Source organism: Setaria viridis, chromosome 9 (genome assembly GCF_005286985.2).
Source record: "Setaria viridis chromosome 9, Setaria_viridis_v4.0, whole genome shotgun sequence".
Taxonomy (NCBI): domain Eukaryota; kingdom Viridiplantae; phylum Streptophyta; class Magnoliopsida; order Poales; family Poaceae; genus Setaria; species Setaria viridis.
The window spans coordinates 21,543,903-21,570,075 of record NC_048271.2 but is presented as its reverse complement, the minus strand read 5'-3'; the positions used below and the strand labels follow the sequence as shown (position 1 = coordinate 21,570,075).

The following is a 26,173-nucleotide window of genomic DNA, read 5'->3' as shown; positions in this document are numbered from 1 at the left end:
GGGATAGCTACGTAATTACTAATTAGTGGTTTCTGAGCGAGCTACTTAGCTTGTTTTGATTTTTTTCAAATTCTGCGTTGTATCAAAAAATAACAGATTATTATAACACTTACATTCCGTAATGGATTTTTAAGACTAACCAAATTATACTTCTTCCGACTCTGAATAAAAAGTCAATCATATTGTAAAATTTATATAGACTAAAATTTACTTAATGCATTACTAGTTTTACTTAAAGAATGCTTTTCATAATATAAATCTCCTTCTATTTAAGATAATACTTTTATGAGAGAAGCTACCTTAGTGCATCTAGTTATTAGTATCCGTGATGAGGAGCTAGCCGATAGGGGTTCAAACCGCAATTCTCACACATGTCCATGTGGTATTCATAATACCACGGTAACCCACATCATTATACATTTCTTAGATATCACTAATAAAATTGTCATATTGGAATCCTGCTAGATCTTCACCCGGGAACACACGATCGTTTCAAGGACTCGAGTACTCAACTGCTATGTTAGGATAGATCGCTAGAATTAATGAATTAATTTGTTAACTGATGATAGTCTCGTCAAAAAATTACAGAGTTAAGACTTGTGGAGTGGTAAATACAACTCAGTTGCAAGTACCCTCTGCAACTCGAAGTAACTTATATTGTGCTTGCGAACTGCTCAGTTCATGAGGTTTGTTGTAATGGAATCTGATCACCCGTGTTCGAGTCCTCGACTTGGCACGGTCCTTGTCTTTTTTTGAATTTATTTCAGGATTTAACCGGTGTTATTCTTTTCAGTGGTAGACGACGTGCACATCGATAGTGAGACGCCTATGGTGACTTTATCAATCTTGAGATATACCAGCTCAGTCTTTTCAAGGTGTTTGTAGGGATAGGAATTAGGATTGTACCTATATTCATAGGAGTGAGTGTGCGTGTGTGCATGTGAACGTCTATTGTTTTGCAAAAATAAAAATCCTTATATTATGCTTTTACAGAAAATTTTATATTGTACTTGCAGTATGTTTCCCGTCATCAAATTAAATTGTGTGATGTAGCTTATGCATGATCTCTTCATATTCTAATTCCAGTGCCGATTACTTCAAAAGAATACTCCGGTGCCGTCCTCGGAATAGCGTATCTTGCAATCCACTGCGATATTTAAGCTGGATAGGCAGAAGCTAGTAGCAATCACTGCCTGTTTATAATGACGTTAGTTGCATCTGATCCACTTCGTCAAGAGTCTCTACGTCTTGCTATTGTCCTACAGCGACTACTGTGGTTTGATTCATATGTTGTCGTAGATACGGACAAGATGGTGAGCACCATCGCTGCCTAGTTGCGATTCTTTTAATGTATTGCAAGAACAGGATGGCCCCAAGTTTCTCTCATGAGACACCAGCTCATTTAGTCAACATCGCTCTCGACCTGTTTTTCTCCCTTTTTTTTTGGTACCCTCTCTCTGCTGATATTCCTTCATCTAAAAAAACTGATTTGCTTCCTCCGCCCCAAATTAGAGGTCGTTTTGGCTTTTCTATGCATACTAATATCTATGAATCTATTCTATACATACTAACATCTATGAATCTAGAAAAGTCAAAAGATTTACAATTTGAAACGTAGAGAGTAACTTGTAAAAACATATGTAGCTCCAATTTGCCATGTTACAGTGATCTAGGCAGGGAAGAACGGCCAGTGTATGTTGTAATTGTCTCGTGTACTCTAAAGTTACCTGTGGCCATATATACCACGTTTCTCCTGGAAAATTTATGCTTCAAGAAGAGCATGTAGCTTTTCTCATTATCGCCATCGTTTGGTCATTATCTCTCTAAAGTCTAAAATCATGAATCTTAGTCAGACCTGTCATACTTATGCAGTTTCCAGGTCGTGGATAAGGAGTTGTATATACAAAGGGTTTCGAGGCAAAACTAGTCCATGAATATAATCACAGAGAATGTGTCTCGACAAATTAGTCCTTGCAATAACCTAAAAAGAATATGGCCTACTATATCTGTAACATAGCCGATGGCTTGAGATGGAAGGCGTGAGACATAACAAAAAATAAAAGCAAATGGTGGATGAATATAAGCAACAACTGAAACAAGAAGGATACCTATCATTCCTCTAATTTAGCTCCCGGGCCACCACTATATGCTACCAAGGTTAGCAAACCTAGGCAATTCATCGCGACAAGTAAGGTGACTGGAGGTGCTGCATCAAGAACTGGGCAGAGTGAACATGACGAAGCGTTGAGGGCATTTCGATGTTTGACATGTCAACGTCTGGTACTTCCTCTGCTATTTCCTCAGTTGTGAAAGGAATGCTGCAATTGTGGAGAATAGGAAGGATCGTGTAGATGTAAGTTTAAGTGCATGAATCATGCAAATTAGAAAGACAGACCAATAAGTTCATGAACTGAAGCTCCATTGGTAACTAACCTCAAGTCATCGTCTAGAAGAAATGAATTAGACACAGGATTTTGAGTGTCATTGCTCACCATGTCCCTCATTTTGGCAACAACCTGCAAATAACCCACTGATGTTTAACTGAACGCCAGAAACTGGACTGCATGTCACAAAAAAGAAGATGGGAACATACATCAGCAGATACACTATGGGTACCATATTTGTCATCCCAGTACATCGTACATATACGATATATCTGTCTCACACTTAATGCCTGGCAGAAATCGAGCAAGATAAAGAGTTTTTTTTATTAGGAGGACAATTCTATCAAAGCCTAACTTGTATACAGAAGTAGCAGTATTGAAATTTGTCTATACCGGGCAAATATTCCTCTTAATCTGCTCAAGGGTCTTTTTGCTTTTATGTGGAATGATCTGCATTCCATGTACTGGTTTGAGAAAGAAGCATGAAAACATTACTGTAATCTAGCTATCAAGAAATGATACTAAGTTTTACCAGAAAGTCAACCGCTTGCCTGATGAACTTCAGCTCATCCCAAGATGCACCTGCATGCTAAAACATAGAATAGAATAGGTATACTGTTGAATGCTGATCAAGATACAAATGAGAGCAAGACCTGCTGCAAACCTCTTCTTCAGCGTCCACAATCCATTTCTCAAGTACACAAAGCCCAGATTTCACATATTCTCCATTTGAAAACGTGCAGCATTCTCGTCGTAGGAGCATACTAGACATTAGAAAAGGCAGAACTAAATCAAGAGCTCGTTGACCTGAATGCTTTCTAAAATATAGTTGACATTGACAGGCTAACCTATTGAACAACTGTACATTAATGAAAGAGAAAACTTGAGTTACTAGCTTGCGGATGAAAAAAGAAGGCACCTGCAGAAAGATTTGTTTTCAAGATCAGTAAGAGTGCTTAGATCATGAAGAAAATCAACTACTCCTAAATAAGAACAGTGGGTTCCCTAAAAAAACAAGAGCAATGGACAGGTGCAAAAGAGGCTGTAAAGTTCAAATAAAGAAATTGAATACAAGCTTGTCTAGCATTTGTTTCTGTGCAATCAGGCCTTGCTCAAGATACGGTTTCTTTTGTACTTCATTGGGTTGTACAGTCAATGCCCCCACTTCCTGGGATTGTGAAAAGGCATTTCTTCCGTTCATTCAACAAACACTAATCGAATGGACCAGCTTTCTTATGCCAGTAGGACTCTCAAAATGACGAGTCAACAAGAAACCCTCAAAACAATGAGGTGGAATACAGTCACATCGGAGTCTTCATCTTCCTACAATTCTTTTCTCCATTCAGCAATTTTAGGATTCACATTTCGCTCTAGACTTAGAGCATGGCAAGTTGGTTATGGTTTATGAGATGTCTCGATTAGTGGCTATCTACTACCTAGTTCAAGGGATTTAGGAATTACACTTGCATGACTATGATGCTATAAAACCATGTAACTTTTAGTTGCCTCAAATGAAATTTGCCAATAGAATGTTTGCACATTTGGAGTATATACATCAATCATTTGTATCGAGTAACTCACAAAATTTTTATGTAGTCTATCCATCAATGAGTCCAAAAACTTAACAATCCGATCCCAGTGAGTACTTATTGGTTGCTGCACGGCCACGTCAGGCGAGCTCGCCCTCCTTCCACTGCCTCCTCGAGCAAGTTTTGGTGCCTTTTTATCAACATAAATAGAAGGTTGAAGCTGTTGCTTTGCAAGATGAACTGATAAAAAAAATGTGCATCCTCCAGCAAAGAACTTCCACATAGAAAAATTTGTGCTGGACGCAATCAGCAAGCCACTGGGGCTACAAGATCATATACCTGAATGCAAAGGCTTAAAAGTGGTGATATCTCTTTCTTTAGATTGTCACGAATTAAGCCAAAGATCTTCTCCAAGGAAGCAGTAAGTTGTTGCTTAAATAGCATGGCCGGGTATCGAGCATCAATGTGTGACATGCATGTCCGTTGTCCAAAGGCTTTCAAAGGAGACCTGAATGTCTGTAAGAATGTTCCGACAATCAATTTCAGATAGTAATTATACACTCCCTCTATTGTAAACAAAAATGAACTAATTAACTTTTCATAAACATCATATATTTAAAAACAGAGGGAGTATGTTTTAACAGATAGTAACGATATTAGTACTATAAGCAACAAGGTCCACTATTGCCTCTGTTTACATTTTCGGAATAGAATTCAGGTTCCCCATTTATGAGAATTGCTAACCCCAGCTGCCATGCCAGAATCCAGGTAGTATTCTTGTATATTCCAGCCAAATATCCATTCTCCGTATTTTTCGTCTACTCTTCCCAAGCTTTTGTATGTTCTTAGTTTCATTGAGTCTATATCTTTCAAAGATACAAAAGTAACCTACTATTAGTCAGTACAAATCATACTGGCTAATACCAATGTAATTTGTTGCTGCTAGTAACAAGCTGATTTCCAGAGATAAATTGATCCTTAAATCCAAACAGCATGTACAAAAGAGAGCCGCAAAATTCAAGCTGAAAAGTGAATAAGTTGAATGGGATGGAACTCACTTCATTTGCCTTTTCACTTAAGTGAGTATCTGAAGACGATCGAGAGGGTGCCATGATGAATCCTTTTGACCTTAAATTTCTTTGTAACATGCATAGAAGGGCAGACGTATTTGCCAGCCAGTAGGGCAAAATGTCATTCTCATTTTCTGTCTGAAAAGCAAAATGTTGAAACCAATAACCAGAGCACCTCAGTCACATGGTTATCCATATAGAACAGGGTCTAACCTTCAGGATGCTATTAATTGTGTGAATTATGAAGTCAAAAATAGTAGTTCTTTCAGCCTCAAATACTCCCCAATGGAGAAGGCATTTGTAAATGATACAGGCTGCAACTGGTTTTCCCTTCTTGAATCCCATATCATCTTTGATGCACCGTTGGAGCACATCATGATAATCCTGAAAAAGTCACTTTTTTGCTTGAGTATGCTATTCATACCAAAAAGGAACACACATCCTGGAGATGACTGATATCTAGAAAGAAAATGTACATAAACATAGTGTTCTTTTTTATATTAGAGAAAAATATATTCACCTCATGTCTATCAGAATTCATCCTTGACCTTCTTGGTTCTGTAATGTTATGTGGGAGAGGTGCAAGCTTTGCAGGTGAAGATTCCTGAAGGCAGACAAAATTTCATTTATCAGTAGCCAAGATGAATCTAAGTTGAAAATGATAGTAAGGCTGCACTGTCTTACAAAGTATGACCTTGGGCTGCATGGTGAAGCCCCAATCTGATGGCTCTACGAACAAATATAAGAAAATTCATTAGAACATAGAAGTTCTTGACTCAGAATATTCAATTGAACAGAATACACATTTATTTATATAGAGAAAGAGAAAGAAATGGATGTATTTCTAGAATGAATAGGAAATAAATCCATATACCCCAGTTCGGCTGTGCCTTGGAGATAAGTTTAAGGCCTTCTGTCTCAATAAATGATTCTCATCTTCTAAATTTGAGATCTTATCCTCCAAGCTGTAAAGAAAAGGTCTACATATTTAGCGAATAGGGTTTGTCTATGTAATCATAATAAGAATAATTTTATTTCATGATGATTTTTAGAATGGTTGAAAAATTGAGAGCCGTCCATCCAGATGAATCAGACGGTGGAAAGATAGGAAGTACCTAAAGAAAAGTACTAAGAAATACCAAATACGTGGGACCACGTACCCAATTTAATTTAATTTTTTAATTATCTTTCTCAGATCAACGGCTAGCAAAAATTTAATAAAAAGGTACCTGGAAGTACCAACTGGTACTTATATGAGAAAAAATAATAAAATGTTTCAGTACAAAATGCTCATCTTTTAGAAAACACTTGATATTTGTATTTAAATACTTGACTCTAAGATATTGCTGTAAAAAAAATCTTACTTTTTCAAGTTATCCCGGAGATGCACGTAGTTCTTTTCCACATCGTGCAGCTTGTCCATATTATCATGGCTACATTTTTGAGCTTTTAATAGCTCTTGTTCCATTTCAGCATTCTTTTCCTGCATTACAGAAACACCTTAGAAATTAGATCGCTGATTCAACAAACCTATGAAAGCTAACATAATATGGACTGGGATTGATATGGATCATTCATTAAGGAATGCTTATATTACAACCTGTTTAGTTTGCAAAAGGCACTTGTGAGTAAATGCATGCAAATTAAGAGAAATCGCAAACTAGAATACAACTATATCAGAACATTAAGAGCAAAATGAATCAGTCACTAACACCACATTGGTGAGAGCTAAAAAAGTGAGTAGCACATACGTAAAAATTGGAAAGTGGCATCAAATGCTGAATGCATATAGAACATGAAGTAGAGATACAGACTAAACATAAATTTTATAGGTGGAAAACCACCTTCAGTGAAAAATTCTCCCTCTTCACTTCTTCTATTTGAGAAAGACTGCTACGCAGAGCTTCTTGATCCTTGGATGATAACTCTAACTGATGCTGGAGTGAGGCAATTTTCTTGCAATTGTTTTTATTTTCTTCATTTGATGCCTCTAATTCTAACTTCACAGAATCCAAGATTTTGAGAAGCTTAGATATCTCCAATGCCTTCGACTCTTCAACAGCAAGCTGTGTACACACACAGGATAATATAATTGATCGCTATCAAAAAAAGAATCAATATAGAGAAAAAATATATATCTTTGACAACAAATATAATAGTCTTCAACTGGACTGTTGAGAATATGAAGAAAACATAGATTATGCTAAACTATTTTGATGCTTTGCTGCTAATTGTTGTCCCTCAAGTCTTTCCTTCAGGTTTTGGCATCTCTGTAGAGAGCATCATGTACTTGATAGGGTAATTAAAGCACTTCATTTTGAAAGTTTTTATATTAAAAGATATCTATCTCATCAAAGCATACCCTTTGCCTTCTCTCTAAGGTGAATCGCAAAGTGAGATCTTCTAAGCTCTTCTCGAGTTTGCCTTTTGCTTCACGTAAAGCTCCAGCTTCATATGCAGCCTTGAAGATGGAGAAATTCAGTACTTGAAGAATGAACTAAAAATATCAACATACTACATAATCATACTGCATGACATGTGAATCATCAATAATACAAGATATGGATACATTTGATAAAAAAAAGGTAAATGAAATGAACTACGGAATGGTGCGCCAGTAGGTTTCATGCATCAACTAGTCACCCAAAGCTCAAGCTTTTGATGAAAGGTGTGAAATATACTTCACAAGGTTTCACAGACTAGGCTAAATGTTAATAAATGTTTATTACCATGTACCTTGGTATGTAAAAATCCAGGACATGCAAGAATGAGATAGTTACAGTGTGGCCATCTGGAATGGAAAGGATTTTTTTAAGCATGGTGAAATAGGTATGATCATCACATGTAAAATTTCAGCTTTGGATTTCCTGAATGGATTATAAGATAGGTACCATCAATTCATCACTCAATTTCTTTATAGAACTATTTTTGGTTAATAATACAAATTTGGTGCAAAAGAACAGGAAATAGTGAATAAAATAAAGGTGATATCGTATGTCACAACTTGCGAACAAAATATATCGGCCCATGCAACCCAAACTACCAGTGAGTAAAAATTACAAAGAAATATTTTATTTAGTATAAATTTAGGAAAGGTTCCAAACATTTTAGTTGTTATTTCCATGGTTCCAACCAGATACTTTTAAGATACATCAGAATGCAGATAGTTGCTATAGTTCATACATGTTTAAGGTTCCGCAATGCCCTTTTAGCAAGCTTCTGTCTCCAACAGCACTGGATGAGAACTGTTGCCCGTCGGTATTGCTGATGGAAATTATGGAGCTTCTGCATCCTCCACCAAGCCTATGTATCAAATCGACAGGGTTCGTCAGTATACATCAACTAGATGAACAAAGGTTAAACTAAAAAAGCATAAGGATACAATAATAATTGAGATTTACAGAGGAATATTACATCCTCGATCTAATGAAACAATTCAATGACTTGAATTTAAAACTAATGATCCTACCTTGATCAATCAAATGAAACAATTCCCCGACTTGAATTTAAAACTAATGATCATACCTTGATCACCAGGAGAGAGAGAGAGAGAGAGAGAGAGAGAGAGAGAGAGAGGGAGGGAGGGAGGGAGGGAGGGAGATGGAGATATTTATTAATTGCACCAAAGATATTAACAGACTGAATTTAAGAGTGAGGCGGGGGTGGGGTTTCGAGTATCAAAGATGGGGTGGGGGTACGAGAATAAAAAATGAGAAAGACCTGTATAACAGTAGATGCTTTAGCATTCTTTAAGTGCTGCAAGGTCTGAACTGCTAAGATATAGCGAATGCCAGACTGGATCACAAGAGCAGCAGAACGAAGATGCAAATATGCACAACGACACAACCATCTTCGAGCGTATCTTTCAACCGAAACAGCTGCTGCTATCTGTCTCTTAGCTTCAAGCACATTTCGTGCTAAACACCCTGCAGAGCAACCAAAGCCAATGATCATTACTTTGAGGACCAAACTGATATTTGTAGTGCATCAATCATTAACAATGTTGGGTCCTTACAATATGACTCCTCTAACATTTTGCTAAAGTATTGGTCGATAAGATTTCTCCTAACTTGCTTAAAGAAGCTCATCAAATAAACAGAATATGGTAGCAGGGGTAAGTTATGACATTAAGGGCGACCATGATGTTGCAACAAAGTAGTCCATATGGAATAAATAATACATGCAACCCATCTATAAACATTGTGCAACCAGTCCATAGTGCTACCCATAGTGCTATGGGCTGCCCATATGAATAAAATATAAATTTCTCTCCTCTTCCTCCCTCTCTCTCACACTCTCACCTGTACTATTGCTGGGATGGTTGCGTTTGATATTTGTTTTATTTGCTTGTGGGTCCTACCTATTTGGTCCACTTGATCTTTACCATTGTGCAGAATTCAACAACTAAAGACCACTGACATAGATCCATTTATTTGGACCAACCAGTACCAAAATACATTGGGACCACCAAAGCACATTCGTGAGAAAAGATGAGGATATGATCAAGAAAAGATTTATACTGTTAGTGGAAAGTAGCAGTTTTTGCATTTTTTAAAAGAATTTGTTTGTTACTTTATTTCAGGCATTTGGAACTGTGACGGCTTTATCACACAATAAATAAGCATGTTGTCTTGTAGAAAGAAATGAAGAATGAGCATGCAAAGTATGAAAACCACAGAAAGATCTATCATACCTCGGCAATATAATTGGATGGAGATAGAAGCTTTCCTCGTTGAAAGAAATTTCTTGCGAGCAACAAAGGTTCGAAAGTGACCCTGCACAATCCTGGAAGCATTGTCCAGAATCTCACCACGTCTGGAGTCCAAAACAGCAATCTGGCCAGCCCGGAGGAAAATTTTTGTTCTGCCAAGCTGAAGAATACAATCAGACTCACAATAGGTATACATCATTCAAATCTTATTTCCATAAAACTTTAGTTCATAAAAATGTCCATTCAGGGGTAGCACAAACTTTAGTGCACTTGAAGGGGCAAGCAGGTAGATTCAACCCTTCAGTTAACTCAAAATATAAAGCACTCAAAGGCCAAACATAGAAGCACCTCTCTCCATACACGACCTGTGCAACAATTGCCTCTTTGGTTCTTTATCTACTGCTGGTGATATACATATTTTGTCTTAAAAAGAGAAAGGGTGTGTCTACCTTTGCTTCTTAAATTTCATGATTAGTTCCAAGACCTGAAGAGTGACTTGCTTATATCCTTAACATTTTAGCTAAGAGACACAAAAAAAGGGAAAGCAATTACGAAAAATTGGCAGCAGGAGAACTCATAGGTGCTAGTTGAATGCAGTGCAGTTAAATGTTCTTAGTCTTAAAATAGACTCAACACAAAAGGGTACTATTTCCATGTTCCAAGGCTGGATAGAATTAGGACAATGTGCGAATTGAGCATAGCTCAATTGCTTATGTTCCTTGTGGTGGAACTTGCCCACATGGGTTGAAGTCTCTAACTCAGCATGGGTGCTCACATTTTCAGCTCAGTAGAAGACACATGCCGTCAACAACAAAGCACTTATGGTGACTTCATAGATCCCAAGATCTGCTGGCCCAGTTTCTCACAAGCGTTCATACGGGTAGGATGTGTGTGCATGCGTTCGTGGGGGTGAGTGTGCGTGCATGTACGTAAGCATCTGCATCTGCACTATGTTTTTGCAGAAAAAAGAGAAAAAAAGAATTAGGATACTGTACTTGAAAGTTCTCGAGGTTTAGTTGCTTTAGGATCCTCTGTGTCAGTGATCTCTCATCAAACCTGCAATAGTAGAAGAAGAAATGCATCGATAATCCTTTACTCTATATTGATGTGATGATAAAACTTCCCAAAATGAAACATCATAGAAGTTGATCGATGCAAATATACTATTGAAAGTTGACATATTCTAAGGAGGTTCTAAAGTACTCATCAACAATGTTAAAATATTACCTTTCATCCATATGTTCTGGCACAAGAAGCCCAAAGCGATTAATGAATTCAGAGTATGTTCTCCGTGTGGGATAACCAGCAAGACTTATCCTAATGGCTTCAAGGACACCCTGCAGTTAAACCCAATAAATAAAGTAACTAAATTAGTAGCTTCTATGATTCCCAGGATGAAGCATATCAGAAGAAAGATGAGGTTCTGAAGCATATCAGAGCAAAGATGAGTTAAGCAGAATGGAGAAATCATTGACATGAAACAAACTTCAATTGAGAAATCATTGAGTTTGGGGAGAAAATTAATGGTACTAACCCCGCTACGCAGTTGCTGTAGTACACTGCCATTTTCAAACTTCTGCGGACAATTGAGCGAATTTGGCTTTATGCAACGGACATAATGAGGTTCCGTTGAGCTAAGTGTCTCCATTAGTGCTTGGAGTTGTTGCTGTTGGGATTAGATAACTGACCATATCATAAGTATAATCAAACAAAAAAATGAAATTCAAAATAAGCATGTATTGGTCTTGAGGAATTTCAAAAATCTTAATGTTCAATTAACTTGAGTGCACAGTAGGTGCGCATGCGCACAGAGAGATTCATGACCGAACTCAACATGTTTCCCTGGCTGCAAGAATTTAAAATTTATATATATGTAATAATAAATTTAGAATATATTCTTGTAACAAAAAATATTGGAAATATGTTCTAGCATGCTGCTTTCTTGTTTCCCTTTATTATCAGTGAGCAAGTAATACAAATATTATTTGTACCATGCAAAAAAAGCTGTATATAAATATGTAATACCACACTGTGACACTGGCCACAGAAACGAAGATTAATAACCAAGAAACAGTAAGTAAATCAACAACTAGAAAACAACTATACCTTAAATCGTGAAGCTACTGAAGAGAACTTATAAGATGATTTTGATGGATCATCTTGATGCGAAGCAAAGAGGCCAGAAATAAATGAGCATTTCGAAGAAGACAAAAGATTCTGGTGCTCTGCAATAACATAATCCCGGTTCTTCTCTAAAAATAAATCAGTTTGGTAGATCACCTACAAAAGGAGACCAGTTTGCCACATGTTTTAACCTAGTCAAGGGCAACAAAATGCTAAGCATATCTGACAAGAAATGTGGTTCACAGGACATGCCTTTCCAGCAAAATGAAATAGCGCAAAATCTGTCTTTGAGAGCTTTGGCTTTTCTAGTCTTGGATGTGCTCTTAAATTCTGAAACAACTTCATTGCAAAAGTTTCATGTGTTGACTTTCCAAGCATGCTGTTTAACAAGACTAGAAAGAAGTCAGAATGTTGAGCTCATAAATGTTTGATAAAAAACAGAAAAACCTTACCATGCTTCATCCAATAGTGAAACTATGCCTATTGGTTTCTGCAAAACAAAACATAAATAGCATAATTATATAAATACACAACTAGATAAGTAACATAACAATAGAAGAAAATTTCAGCACTAGATATGTATTTCCTGATGCAACCCACTAAGTATGCAAAATGTCATTTTCTACAAATCTGGTAAGATAAAATCTTGATAATATGCGCATCCAGTTAAATATCCACTCAGACACAAGCCAAAAAGGGATTCCGAATGTTAAATACAGTGATTAAAGGGACGATTATTTTGGAATATGTTTCATTTATTCAGATAATCTGCTAGCTTGAAACATAAATGGAGGAAAGATTACAAGAACAAAATACAACACTACACACTGGTACTACATTACACTAATAACACATGCAGTGAAAATGCCATCTTTTTTCAGAAATTCAACTGTTCAATTACATGTACATCAAAAGGCAAAAGACTGTACCGACATTGCTCACTCATAACTAGACCCGAAGCTATATGGATTACTTATTTTATGTACAAAATGTAAAATATTATTAAGAGTAATGTTTTGACATACTACAGCAATGCCACTTCTGTAAAAGTGGCACGTACGAGTTAGCGACTGTTGTCAACTGGAAAAGTGTGCATCAAATCAACTTGTACCCTTTCCATATTCGATTGGGAGAGCTAAAACTATTAGCTCTGTTTGCATTGCTATTAGATTATTCAGAATTCCGTTCAGAAATCTACTTAAGATACATTAAACAATATGAGCTGCACAGCTACAGGCCCAATGCCACGATTATAAGGGGGAAAGGAAAAAAAATTGATACATTTAGTCAAGCTGGTAAAGGTAAATCAAATATAACTAGCACACCATATTATGTGCAGAAACAATTCATAAATAGAGAATGTAACAAACTTCACTGACACATGCCACAGGTATGTCAAGACCATATCGGATTCATTATTTGTGCACACTGGTATGGCAATTGATAGAAAATCTGAGCGAACAACACAATATTGGCATTCAATATTCATATCACCATAGCATAACAGAGGATATTTCAAATGTAACTGTAGATTCTCTTAGTCTTAGAAGTTTAGACCTTTTCAATAAGATCCAATATATCTTGGTTATCAACAAATTCAATGTAGCTCCAATTGATTTCTTCTGTTTTATATTCCTCCTGCTCCATCTTGAAAACATGCTGGATCAAGAAATTAAAAGAAAAAAGGAATCAAATATTTATATCCATGAAAGGGAGCATGAGAGGCAGGTTCATAAAATACCTTATTAAAATGCTGTTGGAGCTTTTCATTAGCAAAATTGATGCACAACTGCTCAAAGCTAGCAGAAGGAAGGGTCATCAGAAATTCACGAACGATAAAAATTAATGAAATAGAAGACTGTCAACAGTATTGACAATAGAGCTAAAGAATACATGTGAAGTTGCTACTACAGTAGGTTTGGAAATGCATTGTGCTATATGTACCTTTCAGCATACTCTGTTTCTCTTCTTTTATTTCTCGTTTCTTTTTATGTGTCTGTGTCCTAACCTTCATGGGCATGTTACAATTTCTCAATAAAAAGATTCAACCAAAGTGTATGAATCCAAGGAATGCCGGGGTTTCCCGGCATATTGCAATATTATCAACTAAAATGCTGCTGTATCATATAGGGACACTAGATTCAGAACATGCCTACTACATTTTTTATCAATAAGGTTAGAACATGCCTACGAAGGTCTCTAGAGGCACTGGTACGTAGTGGAACCCTAAGGCATGACAGTAATGTGAAGAGAGGCAGAGGAAGACCAAAATTGACATGGGAAGAGGCAATAAAAGGAGATTTGAAGGGATGAAATATACCCAAAGATTTAGCCCTGGATAGGAGTGCTTGGAAAACAGTTATTCACGTGCCAGAACCCTGATTTGTGGCTCTTGTTGGGTTTCAACTCTAACATACCCCAACTTGCTTGGGACTGAAAGGCTATGTTGTTGTTGTCGAAGGTTAGAACACCAGAAAAGGTGAAAGGGTGCAATAAGTTTCCTTTTTTTCATTACCATTGATGAGGTTCCATTTGAAGTTCTCTTACAACTTAGGTATTTTGTCAATGAAATCCTTACCCTATTCAGAAATCCTTGCGCAAGGGCATGCTATGCAACAGAAATCAGGGGAACCAAACATGCCTATAATTACTGGGTTACGAGCTTGCTAATTATTTGGCAACAAAATCTGGCTTTGCTTTTGTTTGTACAATATAACAAAAATTAGCACTGCATAAATAATTGCACTGGGTATTATTTTGAGTGTTACAGGCCAAAGGAGCCCAACTAGCCCAGCAGGCCCTATGGGCCAGGGGGGCACGCGGGTGAAAAGTACCCACATGTACTGTAGCAGCACCCCCAGGCAACCACCGTGTGTTTTGCAAAATAGGTTAGAGTTTAGGAAGAGTCTAGAGATTAGATTGCTTAAGGGTCAAGTCGAGTCTCCTCTATTTAATAGAGCCCCATGTATCCAATTGAATCAAGAAAGAAGTAAAGGGTTCAACCCTACAACTCTCTAGCTCTCAGGCCTTTGGCTCTCTCTCTTCCTCCTGCGCCCCTTTCTCCCTGCGCCTCCACCACAACGGCTGCCAGCCACCACCCTCTCCCTCCCCAGTACGCAAGCCCATAACATTGAGACTTGTAGTTCATTCAAGAATAGCCACCAGCACAAACTTCAAAATTGGTTAAGCCGCTTCATGGTAGGCAAATATTAGGCCTTTGGTTTTCCTTTTTTAAGTTTGTACAAAATATCAGCATCCAATAAATACTTGTACTATGTATTTTTTTTTAATCATGCAGCTTCTTGAAGAATAGCCACCAGCACAAACTTAAAAATTTGGTTATTCTGCTTAAAGGCAAGGTAAGTCAGCCGCTGCTTGTTAGTTTTGAAAGAAAGACTGAAAGGCTAACCTGTTATATTTGAAACACTCAAAACCATAGATGTCCAAGACCCCAATCTGTGACCTTGACTCCACGTCCTGCCCAATGGACTTATTAATGTTGTCAACGAGCCTGCAGTAGCCACGCTATAAGCACCACATTCAAAAATGTAAAACAACGTGAAGAGACACGGTCATACCAATCAAATAGTCGTGCATAAACAGTCTTTGCAAGAGTATCACGACCAATGACAGCTGCAGAACTGTCAACTGCCTTGATTATGTTTCCTTCAGGAGTTTTAATTGTACGATAGCACAGAGTTGAAAGTAAAAGCCCTGCATCGACCCTACAGATAAACAAACAAGACCTTCTATAAAATGGTGCCTAGACATAACATGATTATGAATAATGTTAAATTGGTGATGCTCACGAAGAATCACGAGGCATATGATCATGAGTACTGTTAGTATCTTATATTTCCAAAAAAAAAAGAACATCGTACTACCTCCGTTCTTAAATATATGTTTCTACAAATATTTATGCAAATAGGTAGACCTACAAGTTAAATCTAACGTACATTTGACGATAGACGTAGTGGTACTCAATTTACTTTATTTAACTATTTCATTGAACAGATTTGTTGGTCAGGCAGTGGTGTCATATATTTAAGAACGTTGGTAGTATCTACAAAGCAATGTCCATACTGATAAAGCTTAAACCAAATGAGTAAGCTTTAGGCAGGTACTGGTAGTCTTCTCAAAAAGTTACAAGTTTCAAATGAGGAAGCAGTTTCATGAGCTTGATAAAATAAAGTGAAGGCCATGAGACATATTTAATCTAGAAGATTTAACAAAGTCATCGATGCATAAGGCATTCCTTCACTACATTTGATGGCATGGCATGGTGTTAATTTGGCCGTTAATAAAGAAAAACAGAAGACCAAAGCATTTGCCAATTTTGCGTGAACAAAATAAGGCTGCTACTTATGCAAAAGGCTTACTTTTGTGAAGGGGGCATATCCCTTTAACTTTGGGTTACTCTATAGGAGACTCAGGGTTTTGATGCAAAGAGTTCGTGGTGAGGCAACACCTGTTAGCTATCTATGAAATAGTATATCAAAAAGCTGGAAAAACATAACTAACAAGAAAGAGAAAATGCAAACACACTATGACAACATCACAAAGTAACATGTTCACTTTGCATTTTTGTGATACAGAGCAGAAGCAGGTAAGAAGACTAAGAATAAAAATTAATAAAATACTCACATAAGCAAATCAGCAGCTGTCTGGAGATGGAATTTGCATTTTTCATCCTTAATAACAGATGAATCAAACTCTTTACCAGGAGAAAATTCAATATTCCCTAGATGAAGGATAGCAGCCACAAGTCGGAATATAGCTTCCTAAGAGTGATAGGTAGTATCATAAGTCAAAGTTATTTATCAAGAGAAAAAGAATTGAGTGATTTTCTTTCCCAGTGTAGGAATGAGGCCAAGATGAACCTGATCAGAAAAACATATACCAACGATGTCCATTGCCCTTCGTGTTTTTAAATATTCCTCTGCATCACTGACCCCTTGTAATTCATACATATGGCTTTGATTCACATAGTTAAAGTTCCTAGGGTGAGCAAGCTTGTATTTGTCTGCATCCTGGCAATACAAATTTACATAGCATAAGGCATCAATTATGAGCTAAATACCTCTTAATTGTGGCACATACAGTTTCATAGAAGTTTACATGATTGATAATACAACATACATTTATAAATATTGACCTGCAAGCAGGTTTAACCCAACAGAGTCCCAATCTCTCTCATGATGATGCAAATCATTCGATTGAGTAATCGACACAAATACCAAAATACCAAACTTCGAAACAAAATTGAGGATGAAATGATTCCATAAACCAAAAGCGTCTATTTTATGAAATGAAAATGTCCATTTCACTCCCCCGAAGGTTTTCAGTTGTCCAGAATAACCCTCAAAACCATTTTTCTAGTTCACTTTATGTTCTCAAACTACTACCAAACAGTCACTTCACTCCCTTTACGTTTGAGGCAAACCTTCACTCCTTAGTGATATTTGTTTTTTTTGTTTCTCTTTACACAAGTCTTATTGTAAGTTGAAACTTCTGTCAGATTACAGATGACAACATATGTTATCTTATGATATATTCATAATTTTTCATGACTACTTGCATATCATGGGAGCTCCTGAAAGAGGTTTAATACTCGTGAAATGGAAATGTTTTGGCCTCCTGAAATATATTTCCAGGCTAAATTTTAAGGGGAACATCATAATTAGTCTCAGGGGTAACAATCAATACAATCGACATTAGGTCTATAGACAAACCTGCCCAGATGCACAAAGTTGATAAAAACAGTGGTAATTCCTTTCAGACTCAGATATTTGCACAACACGAGACCGTTCCAGGAGATAAGTTCGAACTGCAGCCCCAGATATTTTACCCGATTTGTCAAATTGAATTTCAACAAATTTCCCAAATCGACTGCAATCAAATAAAACTAGTAAGTAAAAATATGGTTATATGCAAGAAAACAGTACACCAGCAAGTATATCATGCTTATCTACAGCTTTTTTTCCACATCTTCGAGCATACGGATAGGAGTTTCTAGCTTCATTTATTTTGATCATGAGGGTTACACCTACACTGTTATAATTTTATGCCCAATCAATAACTATAGCACCGTCACTGTTCTAAGAATATAAAATGATAGATGTATCTAGTATTCTAGTTGCACCTGAACAAAAGAATCAAACAAGCTTTCTTTTTATGAAAAATAGTGAAACAAGTTGACTGACTCAAAGAAAATTAATGAACAAAGCTCACCTGGAGTTATCATTTCTCACTGTCCGTGCATTACCAAAAGCCTCCAACAGTGGATTTGACTACATTGAAATGAGAGCAGAAAAGATACAGAGTTGAGAAAACATAGAGGCAAAACTTATTTAGGGGAAAAACTGTTGGGAATACATAAAGCCTTTTACAGGACACGCTAATCATGGCCCAAAAGCATTGATGAGAAAACTGAAAGTTACTTCTAGAACTTGTTGCTCCACAGAGCGGACATCACCAGCTGCACGCCCCCCAACAAAAGTAAGGTATCGCATAATCAGCTTGGTGGTCTCCGTTTTCCCAGCACCGCTTTCTCCACTGACTAATATGGACTGGCTGCGGTTCTCGCTAACCATAGCTCTTCAATAAAGAGAGAAATGTGTCACATAACACTCCATATTATAATCTCTAACATGCTGTAAGCAGGTTTCCATGTTTCATACTTGTATGCTGCATCGGCAATGGCAAAAACATGCGGACTCAATTCACCGAACTGCACACCTCTGTACTGCTCCATCATATGCATATCGTACATATGAGGCAGCTTCGCGAAAGGATTTACAGCGATCAAGATGCGCCCTGTGTATGTCTGCATAAATTAAACCAACAGGATAGTCAGAATAACAGATGGCACTAATAACACCACGCATCAGCAGGTGATCTAGAAACCCATGTAAGCATCATGTTCTGACGAAACATAACATTTACTAACACAGATGGAGAAAGGAACCGTTTCCCCCATTCCACAAATATTGGATACATGTGATCTTACACGAGGACATGATCCTCCTTTAACACGACTTGGTAGAGCAGCCGACCAATGTGCAACCAGTGGACATTGTGAGATCATAGAGAGAGTAGAAAAGGTGGGCACACTCACGTAGATCTCGTTGAGCGTGTATCGTCGCGCAAGGTTGCAGAGAACCCCAGGCTCGTGAAGGTAGACGAGCTTGGTCATGTCGTCGACGCCCCCAAGGTCGGCCTCCGTGTCTCGCGGCAGGACCTTCCTGCCATCCACCACAGCCTGCCCACGCCGCAACCCAGCCACAAAGTTAACCAAGCCAATCCGCCGCCAGGCAATTCAACAAACACGTAGGCTGCAGCGCACGCAGCGGGGGCTTCGAAGCAAAGAGTTAGGCCGTTGCGCCCTCACCTTGACGCCGGTGGATAGAACGACCGTGACCGAGGGCTTCGAGGACGGGGAGGCGGGGGAGGAGACGACCTCGGCCTCGGCCCAGGCGAGGTCCGGGTGCTCGACCCACACGGCGGTGCCGGGGCGGAAGATCATCGCGGCGGCGGCGAGGAGGAGGCGGTGGCGGTGGGGGTCGCAGCCGTGGCGCTGCGGTTTGTGAGGGATTCCAGACGGTGGGAGTGGGACTAGCCATTTCGAAGGAGAGGTGGTCGGGAAGCGAGGGAGACGGCGGGAAGCGCGCTCGAGCGACCGCGTCTGGGGCGAACCAACCGTTGGAAAACGCAGGGAGCTCGTAACTCGTCAGGAGGCAGGAGGGAGGGAGAGAGAGCAGCCGTCGCAACTCACGATGCCACGAAGGGTGTGGCGTGTTTGAGTTCTTATTTTGTGTTTATTTTAAAACCATTTGTCAGATAAATAAATTACATGTAACCCCTTTCAAAATATAAATTTTGTTCTAAGTAAGTTTTTTAACTTAGTATAAATCTTAGCATGATCGATGTGAGAGTTTGATGCGCAAGTATAAAAATTAATAATTAAGAAATCCAGCTCAATCGCAATCAATTGATTGACAATTGCGTTTGTTCTAATACCAGCCAGCCACTTTATCCTTACCACCATCAAAACCTGGCTCTCGAGATGTCTCTTAGCTGCTAGCTCAAAGCTGATGTGGATTTTATGTATAAGATAATTTTGAAGATTATGCTGTGAGAGAAAACAACGTCGAAAAATGAGCGAGGCTACTCTTCTCTCCGCGCTAGTTTCATATGGTTTCAAGGGAGTAGTAAGTTAGATTATTGGAGACATATTTCAGTTCGTACCTCATGTCGTTCTGTTCCGTCTTTCCTCCTTGTCTCTAGGGACTTCTTATCATCGATTTTATTGCTCCCCCTTACCTCCATGGGAGCCCCTGCCCGTACACAAGCCTTTCAAGCCTTTTGGTGTTCTCCACCTCACCACGCTATCTTCACGCTTTTCACACCACCACCATGAGAGGACCCTCTGTCGTGAGCTTGTGGCTTTTCTTCTAAGATGAATCGAATGGGTGAATCTACACTTTGAAACCTAATTACTTAAAATTTTGTTATAGTTAGGGAGATAAAAAAGGGCAAAATAGGCAATTTGGTCCTGAACTATGCACAGAAGGTCAACTTTGTCTGTCAACTTTCAAATTGGCCAATTTAATCCCTCAACTTTCGTTTTTGATCAAACTCGTCCTTGTGCTGATACGTGGCTCCATATTGTCATGAAACTAATACAAAAAGTCCTTTTTACCTTTAGCTCTTTTCTCTCTTCATTTTTCACCTTTAGAATTACAATAACGAATGATCCAAAATAAATATGAGGATACATATATTTGTCGACGGAGTATGGTATAGCATACCACATATGTTGATTTAGAGCATGCGTGCACACATTAAGTTGTATATATACCAAACAAATATGAGTAAATATTTGTTTGGGTACATATATTTTGCCTATCAAATTCGTATGAGCACATAAATACTTTAAAGAGTACGAGTAGATACACTTTTTACAAAATTATATTTTGTGTTGGTTTAAAAAACATATTGTTGTGTGCATGTATTAAGGGAGTATAAGCACATACATGTTTGACCTACCTGAGCCAAGGGAAAAGGAGACCTTTTGCATTAGTCTTATGCAAACATAGAGCACTACATCAGCACAAGGACGAGTTTGACCTAAAAATAAAAGTTGAGGAACTATTTTGGCCAATCTGAAAGTTGAGGGATGAGCTTGACTCTTGGTGCAAAGTTTAGGAACCAAATTACCTATTTTACCAAAAAAAAAATTGTTGAATATTTGGAGCTCTAATTAGAGCGGGAAGGCAAAAAAATGTTGAATGTTTTAAATCATTTAAGCGAGTATTGTTTAAGGAAGTTTGACTTAGAACTACTTATATTTTTTATTGGAAAAGTACTCCCCTTCTTAAATTACAGATCATTTTAGTTTTTCTATATTTATAATTTTTTATGCACTTAAGTATATAATATATTTAGATATGTAATAAAATATATGGATCTAAAAAAACAAAACGACCGACAATTTAAAATAAAATGGAGGCAGCAGTGAAATACCTAAGTTCGATAAATTGAGAAGAAACCTCAGCGAGCTTGTTCAATTATTGATTGTAGCAAATTTTGTCTTAACTTTGTTTATGTTAAAAAAAAAAGAAAGGAACTGTCTCGATTTCTCGTGATATCATGATTACCTTAGTTACACTACTAAGTTTCTGTTTCTAAGGGCTACTACTTTATTAGTAGTAACAAAATGTCTCGTATACAGCATGTACTAAGAGTACGTAACCTAACGATTGGGAGCTCTCACACTTTTTATAACGGCAACAAGTGCAGAGTGCAGGTACACAACCACGTCAAAATAATTCCTTGCAAATAACAAAAACATAGAAAATGCATGGTACCTAATGCAATTTGCTCTGCAAGAAAACTCTTGCGATAATAATCAGTACGGAGTAGTATTTTTTTTCCCTCTCCCTCCCTTCCCAACTGCTCCAATAAAAGTCTCTATTTAACTCTTCTCTGAACACAACAAAAACTGCACACACATACAAGGCACTAGATGAAGAGCTCGAATAATGGAAGGGCCGGCTGCTCAGGATGCAATCCTGTTCGGGAATCAGTCCTGCGACCCGGATTGGAAGATGATGAAGGCCGTGAAGATCCCGACCACGCCGGTGAGCCCCAGCGCCACCGTCGGCAGCGGGGCGGTCAGGCCAACGTTCTGAAGCACCCCTTTGCCAGTGGTCAGCTCCACGGCCACCACCCCCACGAAGCCCAGCATCGCGCCGCGGCTTAGCCACACGTCCAGCCCCCCGCCGCCGCCGCCGCCCTTGGCTCCCTGCTCGCACCTCACGCTAAGGGCCCTCGGCCTCGCGTTCCTCCTGCTACCTCGAGCAGTGGGGCGTGCTGACGTCACGGACAGCCGGGGAACGCCATTGCCTGCAAGGAGAAGACGCGAGCAGGGAAGTGAGGAAGACGGCATCATCGCACCCCGAAACAAATTTTCTTGTCCCAACAATGAGGGCGAGAGTATAAAAGTATAAAACAGCAAGAAAATCATGGCCAGCGATCGAATCTCCGAAACACCGCCAATAAAACATAGAGATTTTGATTGCTACCTGCTGCGGAGGCGAGACGGAGGCGAGGAGAAGCGGAGGAGAGGAGGGGATGAGCCATGGATGGTGGAGCAGAGAAGGGAACAGGAGCACTAGCACCTTGCGGTTGCTTCCTGATTCTTATCCGCGGGGGCCGGTGGGCGCCCACAGGTCAGCGTCAGCTGTCCACCAGTGGCTGTGTACGTAGGGCGCGCTTGGTTGGTTTGCTAGCTGGCCTTGCCTCGCCTGACTCGGCAAGGCAAACCTTGCCAGCGTCGGAGAGAAGTTTTCACTCGCCTAGGCTGGTAAAGGAAATGCTTGACAGCACGAGCGCCGAGATAGCGGGCAAAAGAATCAAATACTATTTTTCTTGCCTCGCCTAGCAAAGCAAGCATCGGCAAGACATCCAAGCACGCCCGTACTCTCCGTCCCAAATATAACTTCATTTATATTTTTCAAAAATTAAATTTTATCAACACTACGTAAAGAATAATAATATAAAAATAATATTAGCAGATTTATTATGAACCAACTATTATAATATGTAATCTGTTTCATTTGAAATAAATTATTTTTAGAGATATTGACTTTAGAAAAGTCTAAACGTAGCTATATTTTGAGACGGAGGGAGTAGCATCGAAACACACAGGAACAACAGATTCGACATCTAACGCTTGAGCTGCTACAGCATATTCCGATCCAGCCATCATGGGAGCTCATCAAGCTGCACTATTTATCCCCTCCTCAGTGCAATACTCGATTCCACAGCAGCGCACGAGATCCACAACCGCCGGATGAACCCGAACCACCCAAAAGCTGCCATCTTTGCCCGAAATGATCTAACCCTAGAGAAACTCCGGCGCCAGGACCACCCACCCTAAACCTCCCCGATCCCGCCACGAATCCCCCGTGGAGACGAATCAGATGCAACCACATGGAACGGGATTTGGGGGGGCAGGCCTCACCTCCGTCTCCGGGAGCGGGCGGCACTCCATGAGCTGCTCGATCTGCGCGTCCAGGCCGCCGCATCCCCCGCCGCCACGCGAGCCCGCGGAATCCTCCATCCGTTCTCCGGCGAAAGCGCCCTGATCTACCTTACTCTAGCTGGCGCTCGTCGACGGCGAAAGCGCGCGGGGGGGGGGGGGGTGTATGGAGCTCGTGGGTAGGGGGGCGGAGGGAGAGAGGAGGAGAGGAGAAGGAACGGAACGGAGATGTGTGTATGGAGAGAAGCGGGCGGGAGGGCGCGGGCCCCGCTAGCTGTGGGGTCGAGGTGTCAGTGACATCCGTGATGTATACAGGACCCACTGTGTGACACGAAGAGGAAGATACGTGGGGCCGGGTGGATGGCTGGTGGTCAGAACGGAACGGGAGGGACGGCCATGGGTGGTGGAGAGTGGAGAAGGCAACGGGATGGAGACGGACAGCCGCGCAAACAAGTGTGGGCCATCCACGTCAGAAACACACACAAACGACGAGGATAACTGGAACGTGAAGTCCTCGTGTAGTCGTCCGCGCTGATTCGAACGTACTACCCCTGTTATTATTCGTTTTAGTAAGTTTCAGGAGGATAAAGTTCTCTGTCTTTTAGATACTAGTTATGAGTATTAAATATAATTTAATTACAAAACTAATTACACAGATGAAATGTAATTCGTGAGACAAATCTATTAAGTTTAATTAGTTCATAATTTGACAATGTGGTGCTACAGAAATGATGGATTAATTAGGCTTAATAGATTCGTCTTGCGAATTAGTCTAGGGTTCTGCAATTAGTTTTATAATTAGTGGTCCTCCTAATTAGCATTCGAACATCCGATGTGACAAGCTAAATTTTAGCCCCTAGTATCCAAACACGCCCTTAGGTTTTCTATAAATACATGACAAATGTCCTAAATTACTATTCATTTTAACTTTTACATAATATATTTTGACTTTTCTAGATGCATAACATATTTATTATGGATTAAAAAAGCCAAAACGAACGGCGATATAGGACGGAGGGAGTACATTCTCCGTCAGCTCGTACAGCTTCGTGTGTCAATGCACATGGAAGCCTTCTCCGATGCTCCGGGTGTAGCAAGTCATCAAGTTCTATATATCTCTTGTCGCAAACCGATGAATTATGTATCATGCGCTCATCAATCTCTATAAACTTCTCACACATTGATAAAAACTGTGTAATGCCCTTGGAGTTTGGAACTAGATGTAATCACCATCATGGAACTACCGGCTCCTCCAAAAAAAAAGCAACCTCGCCAAGTTTTCACAATGAGAGATAACCGACAAGTCATCGTAGCTTTGTTGTGCTTATAGGTTTTATCCATAGGCAACGTATTTGTCGATAGCGTTCTGCATATGACGGGATCTAACTCTCCGTCCCCGAATATAACTTCGTTTATATTTTTCAAAAATTAAATTTTATCAACACTACGTAAAGAATAATAATATAAAAATAATATTAGCAGATTTATTATGAACCAACTATTATAATATGTAATCTTTTTCATTTGAAATAAATTATTTTTAGAGATATTGACTTTAGAAAAGCCTAAACGTAGCTATATTTTGGGACGGAGGGAGTAGGTGCATCACAAAATCTATGAAAAGCTAAAATGATCTACAATTTGAAACAGAAAAAGTACATGGTAAAATATTTAGCAAAGAATATTTGTCCAATATCATACCAATATGATTCGCTCAAAGATCATACTCTCTTATCTTTTCTTCGACAAACGCCAAGAGAGTCGATGAGGTTGGGCTAGGGTTAGAGCTTCCGACTTTGAGGGGATTTTGTGGGCGTGGTAATGTAATGCGGAGGTCACTAGATTGACGGTAGCAATGGTTGCCAATACAAGCGGAATAACATGATACATGGTTATAGCTAACTATAATAGAGTTGGACGTAGAGGCAGAGTCAGAAAACTCAAATTTTTTCTTGTTACGGGAGAGAGAGGCCAATAATGTTAAAATTTTCAAAACCTAGTCATTTGTTTTTGGAAACTTGCATGTTTGGGGGCTGCTTTGCCCCTGCCCACCCCTTGCTTCCGCCACTGGTTGGGCGACGTTTGGATGAGATTGACAATAGGAATGTCATACTCGTACTAGTTAGAAGGGACTAGGCAGTAGTCATTGATCCAGCGATGGTTTGAGCCACCAATAAGGACCTTTTGCTTGTATAGTGGTTAGAAGGAAATGGATGGTGGGCATTGATACAACAATAGAGCTACAAGAGACGATGGAAGGGGGAAGCATGTAGGGCTTGTTTGCTTCAGGTCCTGGGAGACCTGCCTGGCTCAGGTAGCAACCCCACGCGTTGGATTTTGAGTGCCTGAGGTTGGATGGTGCTGCCTGGCCGGCGAGTTGCCTGGCAGGCAACAACCAAACAAGCCCGTAGTCATGGAGTCGAAGAAGAAAACTAGAAGAGAGAAAATGAAGGTTGCGTGAAGTAGTGCACGGTGGAGGGGTTCAATGGGTGTTGCTTCTAGCGAAAGCTACGAGACATGGTGCTAGCCCACGTGGGTTGAATGAACGGGAGGAGGGGTATGGTGTAGAGAAACATTCAACTCCGAGAAAGGTTGAAGAAGAGAAGGATGTTAGGAGATCCGCCATTAGATGTAGATGATAGTGTAGAAAATATTGATGGATTTTTCTTCAAAGATTCTATATAGCTACTACCTTCAAGCTATTGCAAAAAGGAGATAGAAATGGACGACATGTCATGCTGTGGTGGCAATGGTGGTCTATGCCAAGAATGGCCAACGGTTTCATTTTAGACTATTGATTGATGAGTTAT

General features: G+C 39.4%; 2 protein-coding genes across 9 annotated transcripts; both read right to left on the bottom strand.

The window, feature by feature from the left end:
• Nucleotides 1-1,910: 1,910 nt before the first annotated feature.
• Nucleotides 1,911-23,569, bottom strand: LOC117838139 (protein OPAQUE1). 8 transcript variants are annotated; one of them, XM_034718045.2, is made up of 38 exons: nucleotides 19,209-19,604; nucleotides 18,936-19,079; nucleotides 18,499-18,644; nucleotides 18,259-18,415; nucleotides 18,050-18,108; nucleotides 17,551-17,707; nucleotides 16,699-16,848; nucleotides 16,463-16,599; nucleotides 15,397-15,543; nucleotides 15,228-15,329; nucleotides 13,560-13,617; nucleotides 13,376-13,477; nucleotides 12,271-12,308; nucleotides 12,071-12,197; nucleotides 11,801-11,974; nucleotides 11,229-11,360; nucleotides 10,922-11,031; nucleotides 10,690-10,750; nucleotides 9,677-9,854; nucleotides 8,704-8,909; nucleotides 8,167-8,286; nucleotides 7,346-7,444; nucleotides 6,828-7,049; nucleotides 6,348-6,466; nucleotides 5,858-5,948; nucleotides 5,668-5,712; nucleotides 5,504-5,587; nucleotides 5,197-5,367; nucleotides 4,972-5,121; nucleotides 4,253-4,429; nucleotides 3,966-4,103; nucleotides 3,233-3,303; nucleotides 3,049-3,148; nucleotides 2,917-2,973; nucleotides 2,778-2,834; nucleotides 2,594-2,674; nucleotides 2,434-2,516; nucleotides 1,911-2,318 (listed from the first exon to the last, which is right to left on the bottom strand). In XM_034718045.2, the coding sequence occupies exons 1-38, from the start codon at nucleotides 19,341-19,343 to the stop codon at nucleotides 2,177-2,179; spliced, it is 4,527 nt and encodes a 1,508-aa protein (XP_034573936.1). In that variant the 5' UTR covers nucleotides 19,344-19,604; the 3' UTR covers nucleotides 1,911-2,176. The 8 variants fall into 8 exon arrangements, 3 of the variants coding, with proteins under 3 accessions (XP_034573936.1, XP_072146679.1, XP_034573938.1); XM_072290578.1 differs by lacking the exons at nucleotides 18,936-19,079; nucleotides 19,209-19,604 and adding an exon at nucleotides 23,346-23,569; XM_034718047.2 differs by lacking the exons at nucleotides 2,594-2,674; nucleotides 2,778-2,834.
• On the bottom strand, nucleotides 21,628-23,272 carry LOC117838145 (stress enhanced protein 1, chloroplastic). The gene is made up of 2 exons (XM_034718060.2): nucleotides 22,405-23,272; nucleotides 21,628-22,225 (listed from the first exon to the last, which is right to left on the bottom strand). Exons 1-2 carry the CDS (start codon nucleotides 22,460-22,462, stop codon nucleotides 21,903-21,905), a joined length of 381 nt encoding a protein of 126 aa, XP_034573951.1. The 5' UTR covers nucleotides 22,463-23,272; the 3' UTR covers nucleotides 21,628-21,902.
• Nucleotides 23,570-26,173: the final 2,604 nt, after the last annotated feature.